We start from the raw sequence: 12,506 nt of genomic DNA on the forward strand, positions 1-12,506 counted from the left end.
AGGAGCTGTCTCCCTGGGGCCCCAGGGATGTGTTTGTTCATGTCAAACAGCCCCCAGCTCACTGGCAACAGGCAGGAGCAGGAATACACACTAAAAGAACCAGCAGCTCAGGGACAGGGGCAGAATAAATCTGCATAAATACAAATGAGGGGGATATTTATTTGCCACATTGACCATGTTTCTGTAGCTACTTTAAGCTGTGAGAGTGGGGGTCTGGCAGCCTGGGCAGGGTTTGGGTTTCACTCGGGCCTGGCTCTGGAGCTGCAGCCCCTGTGGTTCCCCACCTTTCTAGTAGACTCACCTATTCAATATTCCTCACATGTGAGTTACTCCTGTAGCTGATGGGAGAGATAAATAACAAAACCCTTGCAAATGCAAAAATCCTTTGGCAGTTTGGAAAGGAACCAAGTCACGTGCTGAATGCAGATGAAGAAAAATCATTTTTATTGTAAGGAGTAACAGAAGGGTGTGAATCTGCCTCAAATCCACCTCACCCACAATGCAGCATGTCCAAATCCACTTGGAGATTACAAGGCAGGATAGCATTCACTCTGATCAGTTCAAAGCTTTGCTGTTTGGGAACAAATAGGCTGAGTGTGCGCCTGGATTAAGCTGGGGGCTTTTTTTGCCTCTTTTTAACAGTATGAAATCACTGGAAACAGCAAAAATCCCTTTTGAAACAGTAAGCCAATCAAGAAGCAGAAGGAGAGTAAAGACAAAGTGTTTACAGCTCATTGAATTCGTCCCTTTTCTCTCTTCCTTTCACAGAAAGATTTGGGCAGTTGGTGCAGTCTCATGAAATTCCTGAGGGGATCAAACCCCTGCCTGACTGTCTGCATCCAGCGCCTGGAATGTTCCCTCTGTGCTGAGCCATTACCTGGCCTAAGCCCCAGCCCAAGTGAAGCTGGGATGGGTGTGAGTGAAAACCAGGGCATCAAGGTCATCCCTTCATCAGTGAGTGCCATAATAAGTGGTTTCTGGCCATGACAGCCAGGAGGGACAGTGTCATCAACATGGCTGATCCATGGCATAGCTAATTATCAATATGGCTAATTATCGACCTATCATTATTGGCGCAGATAACTCTAGGCTGGACAGAGACAGAAAAATCTGAGAAGGCTGAAATGTAGAACAGAAGAAAGAGTCTTTTCTTGGTAGGGTTTCTCAATTTTCATGTCTATACTCCACCTACTGAGTCGTTTTCCTCCCTTCCCTCCTCCTCCTGGGGGAATCGCCTGCAGGGGCACCTGGAGGGATACCAGAGTGGAGATTTTAGGCAGCCCCGTGCTACCCCTGCCACCTCTCACTACCAGGTAGCAGGGGCAGGACTCTTCTCACCCAGCCCAGGTTCTGGCACTGGCACAATTGGCAGCAGAGCTCTGAGCCAGGTCCCAGCCAGCCAATCCTCCTTACCCCAGGGCGCTGCCAGTCCTGCAGCTACGGATTGATCTCAGGATTGACACCTGCAGCTGGGGGAGACACACCCAGGTCAGTGCACTCCCTTCTCCAGGTGCCCAAAGCCTGACAGTCCCCTGGTGTCCCCCACCACGGGAACACGCTCAGCAGTGCCTCATGTACCAGTGGCCTGAGAGGCCCCAGCTTTATGGGCAGAGATGATTTAGTGCCCTCAGGAATACGACTCTGGGGAAGCTGGGAAGACTTCCAACTCTTCCTTCCCTTCCCTATATATTAACTTTCCATGCATATGAAGCTGAAAGCTCTTCCAATCACCTCTGCAAATATTAATTAATCCTCGCAGCATCCTGAGGACCATTATTCACTCTTATTAAGCAAATATTATTAAATCCTTTTATAAGAGGTGAAGTGACTTTTCCAGGGCTGTGCAGGGCACAAGTAGGAGTGCACAGACTTTCTCTTGCTACTGTATTCCAGACCTGCCACTGCACAGGGGCAAAGCTGCTCAGATCTGAGCTGGGGGCCATCTCTGAGGACCAAGGACCCCAACCACCCTCAGCACTGCCGTGCCCTGTGAGGTACAAGTGCTCTGTGGGACTGTTTAGAGATGCACAGCACCTGGCAGCTCTGGCTGCACCCCAGAGCCATGAGAGCCCTCCCCACTCTTGACCACTACCCAGAACTGTGTCCTCCATTTCAGCTGCCCCATTCTGGCTCACAGAGAGCCATGGGGATCCCCGTGGCTGTGCTGGGGCTGGACTTACTCTGAAGGAGCCAGTCGATGAAGGTGCTTGGGAATGGGGAATTCTGCAAAGAACAAGGAGGTGTTAGAGCATGGGAATGTGGAGGGAGGGCAGCAGTGTGGCGACATGGGATGGAAAATGGGATGGGACATGGCTCTACCTGCAGATCCAGCTCCACATAGTGCCCAGATGTCAGTGGCAGTTTGGAGAGGGCAGAGTAGATTTTCCCCAGAAGCCCAAATGAGATGACACCTGGAGAGAGGGAGAGGCTGTCAGGGCTGGGCAGAGCTGTCTGTGGGTCACTGAGCCTGCTGGAGGCCTGTGCCCACCCAGAGCATCTGACAGAGACTGGGAGAGCACTGTCCTGCCAAGCAAGGAGGAAAAACTCCTTGTCCTTCCTATAGATCTCAAACTCCCAGGGTTTCAAAGGCTCCCATGAAAGCTGATACCCTGGAGCTCACAGGTGCAGATCCCACCACAAGGGAAATGTTGGGGGGAGCAGTTCTGCTTTCAGTGAAGCAGCAATTGTGTGTGAGGTTTGACATAAACAGAGCTGGAGAAGGGAAACCCTCTGGCTCTGTGGGGCTGCACCTGGCATAGCCAACTCTTGGCAGCAGCTCGGGTCTGGCCCTGGTTAGAAAAACACCTGTAAGAAGAGCAGGATTGTGGTGTCTGGCAGTGGTGGTGAACCAGGACTGTGCTACCCACAGCGGCTTTGCCAGCAGAGAAAAGCTACTCCTGCTCCATGCAGAGAGCCCTGCTTGCACAGCTCCAGCTCTCCTGAGGACACCTGCTGTCAGTGGAGGTGGCCAGACACACAAACCCTGAGGGTCATTCTAAAACTCAGTATAGGAAAGAAAATGTAATGACTTACGGTTGAGGAATTGCAGATTAATGTTGATGATGCTGACCCACACGTTCACTAATGGGCAGAGCTGCAATGGCAACAAGTGGCACAGTCTTGGTGAGAACACTGTAGGTGCAGCAGCACATTCCCCAGCACCACTTGAGTTTCACAGATTTAAATCAGGATGGGACAAACACCCTGATTTCATCCTAGAGCATAGTTCTCCCATGGAAAAAGAGCTCCATGATTTGTTCAGCACCCTTCTCAAGATGGCACAGGTTCTGCTGAACAAGGCAAAAGATCCTCTAAAATGCCACTTTGTTCTAAACTGGGTGTTTCTTCTGTTCACCCTCACAGGGAGCAGCTGAGTATAAATTACCCCATAATACACATGATGAAATCGAAATTACTCTTAACAAATAAATTCTGACTGTAAGGAAGATCAAGCCATTTTGTGTATCTCACTTATAGGCTGCAGTCATTTATCTGTGCATGCACAAATATATATTGTGTATGTATGTATATATATAAAATAGATATTGTCCCTGCTAAGGGCAGGGGGATTGGAACTAACTAACCTTTGAGGTCCTTTTCAATCCAAACTGTTCTGTGATTCTGTGTGTGTGTAAATCTACCAGGCAGTTCTGGCAGGAGCACTGACTGCAGCTGAAATGCAGCTTCACAGCAAAGAATATTCAGACACTCACCAGCGCAGGGACGAGGGACTTAAGAGACTTGTTCAGCAAGCTGCTCACCAGGTTGGTGAGAAGGCTGGGGAGGGAAAAGACAGATAAAAATCACCAGGGAAGTTGTCAAAACCCAGGACTTGAAATCAAGAAAAAACTGAGCTCCTCTGTAGAGAAGCCCCATCCTCTTCTCTGATAAGGGATGCTGCAAGCCCAGAGCTCCCCCAGGCTTCAGCAGGAATTACAGATGCTCAGGACTTTGTTATCTGAATCCCAAAATCTGCTTGTTACGCTGTCAATCTGTGCCCAGATTTGAGACTGAAGTCCTGCCCCACTGCCCCCAGTGACCCCCACGCTCACCCCTTCCGCAGGCTGACGCTGAAGCCGCCAAGGAGGTTGCTGCAATCCTTAAGCACCAGCTTAAGGTCACCAGGGGAGTCCTGGGTCAGGGCAATGTGTGATGTGATGTTTGCTTCTACTGAGGATCCGCTTAGAAACTGAAAAATCCTGGAAAAGAGGAAGTGGCTTGGAAGGTTATAGAGGAAGCTAAAGCGTCATCACTGGAGACTGGTGCCTGTGGCAGAGCTGCAAGCAGAGCCTCGGCTGGGACAGTGCTCCAGTTTTGGGACTTCTCTCAGGCTCCTTCTCCTGTAGCAGATCACAGAACCATAGAATTGTTCAGGTTGGAATTCCCCTCTAAGATCAAGAAGCCCAGTTATCAACCCAGCACCACCACCATGTTCACTAAACCATGTCCTCAAGAGCCATATCCAAATGTTTTTTGAACACTTCCACGGATGGTGCACGTCTGTGGAGTGAGGACAGCTGGAAATGGTTCCAGAGAGAGGCAGCAGCACAACTTTCCTCACCAGCCTGTTGCTTGGTGTTTAGGGATGTTTGTCCAGCACTCAGGAGTGTCCCATCTTCCCCAGCACCCTCAGGTCCCCATGGCCTCACTCTCTAGCCTCACTCACCCTGGAAAGCGGAGCACCAGCTTCGAGTACAGGTTCAGCACAAGCTCAGATCCACGAAGTACCTTCCATGACACTCGGGCGTTCTCAAGGTTCAGCACCTTCAGCCTGGGGGTTGACACCAAGGCAAACCCACCTTGAGATGGCAGGATCAGCAGGAGCAGATCCTACAGTCCCATTTTTTCTGCTCATTGTTTGACCTGTAGGTATTCCCAAGTAAAAGTGAAGGTGGGGAAGGACCAATTCCCACTCTGCTAATAGCCAATCTCAAAGCATGGTCAGGTTTCTCAAGGCTATATCCTCCTTAGTCTCAGCCATCTCCATGGATGGAGATTGCCCCACCTGCTGTGTTGCCCATGGCAGTGTCACACCATTCCCACAGGTAAGACTTTTCCCATTTCTGGTCAGAATTTCCCCTGTCGCAGATTCTCATGTGAGCTGTGAGCCTAGGACTGGTGGTTTGTGTGAGAGGGAGGGTCTGATCCTCTGGATATTATGGGCCACCCTGCAGTGACCCCACCATGGGGCTTCTGACTCACCAGGCATAGCGTGTCATTTTCTGGGAGGCTCCACCACCCAAGAGTCCTCCTGCTGCACCCAGCAGTCCTCCTGCTTCACCCAGCAGTCCTGCTTCACCCAGAAGACCATTGAGTCCAAGCAGACTTCCATTGCCTAGGAGACCTCCTTTCCCAAGAAGCCCTGTGCCGAGCAGACCTGTCTCTCCAAGAAGGCTGTTATTGCCAAGAAGACCATTGTTGAGGAGACCATTTCCAAGTCCCTCCCCACCAAGGAGGCCTGTTGCAAGGCCTTTCCCACCAAGGATTCCGCTGCCAAGTGCTTCTCCACCAAGGATTCCACTGCCAAGTGCTTCTCCACCAAGGATTTTGCTGCCAAGTGCTTCTCCACCAAGGATTCCTGTGCTGAGGCCTTTCCCACCAAGGATGCTTGTGCCAAGAAGCCCACTGCTGCCAGGCTGTCCTCCTGCAAAAGAAAGAACTTCCTGACTATCCCCTCTTTACTACTCAAAAACACCCCTCAAAGCTGCTTTTACTGCCCTGCCCAGGGTTAGGGTTAAACCAAGGGATAGCGTACTGAAAACAACAAAGCTCAGAGCTCCAGGCACGCTGCAGCTGTGAAAGGCATCCCAAGGGGAGCACAAAACTGCCACAACATGCCTGCCTCCAGAGCTTTCTTCTTGGAACCAGCCTTAGTTCTATGCTGCTGTTACTGCTCTGCCTAGGGTTAGGGTCCCAAAACCTCTCTTTGCCAAACTTTCTTAGCTACAAGGTCTGTGCCAAGGACTCCAGCTCTGCTGGGTTCTTTTCCTGCACCAAGGGGGCCTCCATTTTCTGCTCCACTTGGACTTTCTTTGCCCAGGAGGCCTTTGCCAATGAGCACTCCTTCTCCAAGAGCACCCTTGCCAGGCAATCCACTTTTTCCAGCGATGAGACCAGTGCCAATCAGGCCTGTGCCAAGAGAGCCCCATTTCCTGGACTTCCACTCTTGGGAGGATTTCATTGACAGGGAAGGTTGGTTTGGCCACCTCCAGGTGCTCTGCTGGTGAGCTCTCACAGGGAGCCCTGAGAATCCTTGAACAAAGCTGGGTTCCTCTTGGAGATGGGCCTGCCAGGAGGCAGCTCCCTGATGAGCAGAGGGACATGCCATGAGCCCAAAATGGCGCAGGACTGTGCCATGACTCTCTCCTACAAATACAGAAAATATCTGAACTCACCACCGCTGGATTGTGCTGGGTTCAGCAGGTTGAGGAGGCCCTGGGAGGGGGACAGGAGGGCCCCAAGAAAGATGAGACTCCAGAAGGGTGGCATGTCCTGGCACAGCACCTGTGGGAAGACTCACATCAGCCCAAGCACCAGTTTCACATGGGTATTGACAGCCTGGTCTCTGGTGCAGCTCTCCATCCTTCATTGTGTACTGCCCTGGGCTGGTGGGGAGCTTCCTCCTGGACATACAGCCTCCAGACACCATGCCCCCCATCCCAGGAGTCAACCCTGAACTGCAGCCCCCTTTTCCCACTTCTGGTTATCAGGGAGCAGTGGAAGCCTGGTGCCACACTGCTCCAGAGCCATTGATGTCTCCACGCCTGACTGTGCTCCCCCCATGCAGAGCAGGGTGCCTGACACTGGAGGGAAGTGAAAATGCCACTTTAAGAGAGGAAGAGGGATGGAGATGAGGCAGGAGGACCTTGTACTGAGAGAGATGAATGGCTTCCAACCACTCTGAAATGGCCCTGAAAGAGGAACACTCACAGGGGCACAGCCAAATAAAAAATGATGAGTGTCACAGTCGTGTCCTTCTGCCCACTGTGAAGAGCACCCTGTGTTATTAAAGCTCAAAGCATGGCCAGAATCAGACTCACTTTCCCGTGGGCAAGTTGTTTGTTTTTCTCATCTTGTTCCACTCAAGCTGTGAAAAGAGTCTGTTTTCCCTGTGTTTGATCTACCCCCAGCCAAAAGAAAGTACCTTCAAGGACCTTCTGTTCCTGCCCGAGCCGGGCTTCTCAGGGTGACAGGGCAGGCTGGGGAGTGTTTGTTTATGCATGGAAAGGTGTTTGCAAAGAAATGAGAAAAGGGTCCCTCTGCAGCACTGCCAGGGGTCCCAGCTCTAGGAGCATTTTCCTGGACAGCCCGTGTCCTGAACAGACACCTCAGCTTGTCCCTTCTGAGAAAAACAATGTACAGGGTACAGATTGCAGAGGTTCTGCACTGAGAAATAACATTATTTAGGTCAGACTGAACAACTTCTTTATCTCTTTCAGATACTTTAAAAAAAACCCCTCTATGACAGTTCTCGGCACAATTAAATTAGACTTTAATTCACTCGACTGTCTTTTACATTTTCCCTTTGATCAGCACGTAATGATGCACAGCTCCTGTAGCTGTGATTATTGAACAGGGGAGAAGGAGAGAGGCTCGAGCAGCTTCTATTGAAAATCGTGTCAAATAAAATCAGTGGGATTTGTTGGAGGGGCTCTGAAAGACGTGTGCAGCATTGCAAAAGGGTACCAGAATGGATGTCAGGGCTCTCAGAAGAGCTCTTAGAGAATACGTGACCATGCAGGCACCTATCTCTGCAGTTATTAACAATATCTGCCAGGGTGCTGCTCCTCGGTCATGCACATTTCAGTGAGCCAAGCATCTTGCACATGCAAAAGGCACGTCTGGCTTTGCAGATAAACACTTATTTTATACCAGCTGAGATGAGGTCTGGAGAGCTGAAAATTGCTCTGAATTCTGGTCACCAAGATCATGAAAAAACTCCCAGTCCTTTCTGCCAGCTTAGTCATTATCACAAACTTAACAACAACAGGAATAAACGTGGAATTTAACAAGCAAGAGCTCTGCTAGCTTTAAAAATTAATTTTCATAAATGATTAAATGCTGCTACAGAAATCAAAGGAAAGCATCATTAAAATTCCTGCTTTTCAAGCTGAGTTATTCTGTGCTGTAGGTCTCCTGATGGAGCTGGCATGGTGGCCACAGTCCTTCAGTGCCACTTACCTGGACCCTTTGATGTCAAGGTGGAGCTGCCCATGGTCACAGCTCCTGGCAGCTCCTTTTATATACCCGAGCTGCAGGAATGAGGAAAGCCAAGGAAAGGATGGAGCAGGGACAGTTCCCTTTTGCTGGCTGTGAAGTGTGACCCCTGCAGCAGCCTGCCCCTGAACACCACACCTTGCTGTGGCCAGCAGCATACAGCCAGCCCAGCAGCTCACCCCTCACCCTGGGTATGGTGCCCACCCACTCTGGGGAGTGTCCCAGGGCTGGTTCAGGACAGCTCTGCACCATCAAATGGAGCAGAATGAGTCCAAGGACAGTGAGAGGCGAGCAATTACCTCCCAATGAGCTAATTACATACAGCAACCTCACAAATTGCAAAACAAATGAAAGAGTGTGGCTTTGTGGTGCACCGTCTGCTCTGAGAAAACTGCCTGTGCCCCAGAGGCAAGCAGGAGCTGGCTCTGCATCCAAGGAAGAGCTCCACAGTTTAAAGGAGGCTTGAGAGACAGCGGATAAAAGAAAACAGGGAAATAAATAGAGAGGAAAGGAAAAGGGACATCAAAGATGTCAGAAAAATCTGATTCTGATGTTCCAGGTGTGTTTCAGGGTGGATCTGGGCTGGACAGCCTCACAAGCAGTGATGCTGCAGCTGTCCCAGCTACTCCCTCTCACCCCAGGAGCAAGGGGTGGCTTTAGAGCCTTAAATTTGCAGAAGTTTCGTGTGGTTCATGCAGAGCTCATGGGCATTGATGGGTGATTCCCCCCCCCCCAGTCCCTAAGTGCTCCCAGGATGAAGCCCAGGGCAGGTGAGGGTGTGATGGGTGCCCAACATGATGAAGATACCCCCCAGCTTTGGGCCTGGACCCTGAAGAGTCTGACACATTTGGGTCCAACACAGCATTTGCTGGCAGAGCTCTGCACCCCCTGAGCAGGGGGCAGGCAAAGGGGACTGCAGCCCTCCCACCTGAGGTCTGCCCTGAGCCCAGGGCTTTCACCAGAGCTGGCCACCCCCAGATGCTTGAGCACCTGCTGTGGCCACACAGAGGGCTGGATTTTTATTGAAACTGAGCACAAGAATGCAAAGTACACCCACACCCTTCCGAGCACCCACAAAAGAGTTCGAAACACAATGTTCCATGGAAAACACACGTGTCTTCCTCCTGCTCACGAATGCAGGCAGGATGCAGCATTTACAGGGATAACACCAAGCTGCTGCTGTGCCATGTTGGGTGTAGAGAGACACTCAGGATCCTCAGGCAAGTGAAGTCAATTTTCAGCAGCCTGGGGAGGGGCTCTGCCAGCACACCTGTGGGACACAAACCAGCCCAGCACAGTGCCACAGGAGGGAAGGTCACTGCTGAACTTCTCCCCAGGTCTCAGCCCCAAACTCCATCCCCTCTATGTGCAGCCCCTGTCTCCTCAGGGTGTCCTGTAGTCAAAAAGAGGTCAGGGCTGGGGTGGCTCCTCCAGCCTCTGACCAGGCTGCAGCTCAAGGAAACTGGGCTTTTCATCTGTGGATAAACTGCCCTGTGGTGAGGGGAAACTATGGAAGGAATTTCTGCATGGCTTGTTCTTTCATACACATGTTATTCAAAAGGAGAGGAACACCACCTGGGTGGATCACTATCACCTGTGCTGCAGCTGTGAGCTGGATCAGGGTATGCCTTGAGAATCTGACAACACCCAAAAATGAAAAGTTTCTGCTGGTGGGAGCGCAAACAGCGACCAGGAGCTGCAGAGTAGGTTGCCCACTGATGCAGCAGCTGCACAGTGCTGCTCTCCAGGACAGGTCTGATCCTGAATTCTGGCAACCCAGTACAGCTGTATCGCAGCTGAAGAAGTTCATCAGGAGGCCCAGTGGGAGGAACTGGTGTCCACTGTGGGTGGCAGGTGTGGCACTGGGGGCCTGGGGACAGTCTCTGGCTTTCCCAGGGGATAGTCCACCAGGCCTCCAGCCACATGCCCAGTGACAGTCTGGAGTCACAGGGGAAGGAAACACAGGTCCAAATGTTTGCAATATTTGCCTTTACGGTCAGCTTCACGCTCCCTCGCTGTGGAACGGCTGCAAGCACAGCCTCGCCAAGCCAGGGCCCGTGACACTTCCTTCTCCAAAAGTTTGTGAAACCTAAACCCTGCTGTGCTCTCCCATGACAGAGAGGCGTGAAGCCAGGATCTCTGCCAGCTTCCACAGCCCCCTGCCCAGCTGCACATGGCTGAAGGATGAAGCTATGGGAAATATCCCAAGCCCTGTGCACAGACGGAAGGAGAAGATGCAGGACTCACATTCAAGTCCACCTTGAGAACTGGCCAGTTACCAGGGGAAGGCTGGACAGGGTGTACTGGATGCTGCCCACAAATCCTGGGGCAGTAGTGCTGGAGGGAGAGGAAGGAATCAGCAATTCCTTGTTGGACTTTGCTGCAAATCCCCCTCCTTACCTGAATCTCCTTTTTGTTATCATCTTATTGCAGGGGTTCCATACTGCTGTCTCCTTATCACAAAAGTTTCATGGCTCCTTGGTGTTTCTCGTGGGCAGCTCCTCAGAGCACTGACTCTTTCTTCTTCCCAAAGCAGCCAACTGACCCCAGTTCCCTTCTCACCCAGCCACCCCACTCTTCTATAGCACTCTTCTTCTCTTTGATTACAGCCATGGCCTCTTAAAGTCAGGCCTGTACCTAATCTTTGATAATTGGCCCAGCTGCAACTCCTTAGGGGTAAGATGACTTTCTACACAATCCTTATTTTCTTATATTTTATCCCCATGCACCTTTTCATCCAGAAGAGCCTGGCTTTCAAGTGGGCTCTGGGCAGGGAGCTCCTGCAGACCCCTGCTCCTGGCAGAACTGGAGCCAGAGCCAGAGAAGGACACACAGCCCTGCTTGGCTCTGCCAGGCTCTCCATGGGCATGGGAGCACTGGGCACCTGGAATGGTAGCCCTGCTCTGGGTCTGGCCCTGGGCACCTTCCTCCGAGAAGGGAGGAGAACCAGGAGCCCAAGGGGGATGGCTAGAAACACCCTGGGGCTTTCAGGAGGAGAAGAGATTCCAAGAGTCCATATCACAGTCCAGGACATCATTAGAAACTCAGCATTTGGGCAGACCTCACATTGGGAAGGAAGGAGAAGCTTCTCCCAAGCTGGTGGAGATATGGAATGTGTCTCCCACTGATCCCAAGGTACTGGGTGGATGCAGCAGCCCTGGGTCCGTGGCTCTGCCTCTGCTCCAGGCACCAGTGATGCCACAGGGAGCTGCACCACATCTTTTCAGACTCATTCCTCCTTCCCGGAATGTTTTATTTTTCCGACTTACCAGATTAGGTAGAAGTCTGTTCAGGACACTTGCCAATAAATTATCCACAATTGGGAGCAGGCTGTGGAAAAATAAAGGAGCACCATGAAAACAACCTGCTGCAAAGTAAATGGGTCTTGTTAAACAATTCCCTGTGAATAGCGTGGAGCACAGACCTCCCGGAGCAAGGCAATTGCAGCAGCAGAGTGAATCGTTTCTGCTTGGATTTTGCATGAGATAACTGTAATTTGCATCCCAAAATAGCCGATGGGAAATTTATTGCTGCCTTTTATCTGCTGGTGTATAGTCTCCTCAAATGAGCAGAGAAAATCTCAGGCTGAGTGGTTTCTCCACTACGTGCTCACGTCTCAGAAGACCCCTGCGCCATGTCCATTAAAATAACCTCTGAACGTGGCACACGGGACAGAATTGTGCCCTGAGATCTCTGGGATAGCACACCACTCGCTGTGGCTGTGTGAGGGGTGCACAGGGACCAGCAGCACTGGCCCCGTGACACGACTGGCGAGTGGCTGTCACCTGCAGGCGTGGTGGGAGGGAGGGCTGGAACAGGAAAATGCCCTGGTACATTTGCAGGGCATGGGCTGGGGCTGGCAGAACTTGATGGCAAGGTGGCTCACGCCAGCAGGGGACACCTCCATCACTCACCCTCTCAGGAGTCTGATTTTAATGCCACCAAACAGCCACAGCAGCAGCCCCAGCCCGACCCACCTCTAGCCATTGAGGACGCTCGAATGTAGGGATTGAGATAAGCACCTGTGCCAGGCAGGAGCTGCAGGGACACCCTGGGGAGCGTCAGCTCCAGCCACAGCCGGAGGGACACTGCGGGTGACAGCTCTAAGCACAGCTGGGCTCCACCGGGCTTGGGGGGTCAGAGGCCAGTCAGACCACAAATGCCAAAAGACACCGAATTTTCTCTTTTTTTTTCCTCTTTAAGTTACTTTCCACTTTTATCAGAGGCTTGGTTCTTTTGCCTTGTTTTTTCTTCTGCTTCTGCTGGGCATCCAAGCGCAGCCGAGCGCT

General features: G+C 51.6%; 1 protein-coding gene across 4 annotated transcripts; it reads right to left on the reverse strand.

The window, feature by feature from the left end:
• Positions 1 to 421: 421 nt before the first annotated feature.
• LOC132335810 (BPI fold-containing family B member 4-like) lies at positions 422 to 11,996 on the reverse strand. 4 transcript variants are annotated; one of them, XM_059862702.1, is made up of 12 exons: positions 11,831 to 11,996; positions 11,487 to 11,547; positions 6,396 to 6,504; positions 5,203 to 5,644; positions 4,667 to 4,771; positions 4,053 to 4,199; positions 3,714 to 3,777; positions 3,034 to 3,094; positions 2,320 to 2,411; positions 2,181 to 2,223; positions 1,414 to 1,469; positions 422 to 1,247 (listed from the first exon to the last, which is right to left on the reverse strand). In XM_059862702.1, the coding sequence occupies exons 1-11, from the start codon at positions 11,857 to 11,859 to the stop codon at positions 1,438 to 1,440; spliced, it is 1,185 nt and encodes a 394-aa protein (XP_059718685.1). In that variant the 5' UTR covers positions 11,860 to 11,996; the 3' UTR covers positions 422 to 1,247; positions 1,414 to 1,437. The 4 variants fall into 4 exon arrangements, with proteins under 4 accessions (XP_059718685.1, XP_059718688.1, XP_059718686.1 ...); XM_059862705.1 differs by having other exon boundaries at positions 11,827 to 11,993; XM_059862703.1 differs by having other exon boundaries at positions 11,642 to 11,993.
• Between the last annotated feature and the right edge of the window lie 510 nt (positions 11,997 to 12,506).

The sequence above is a fragment of the Haemorhous mexicanus genome, chromosome 18, assembly GCF_027477595.1.
Source record: "Haemorhous mexicanus isolate bHaeMex1 chromosome 18, bHaeMex1.pri, whole genome shotgun sequence".
Taxonomy (NCBI): Eukaryota; Metazoa; Chordata; class Aves; order Passeriformes; family Fringillidae; genus Haemorhous; species Haemorhous mexicanus.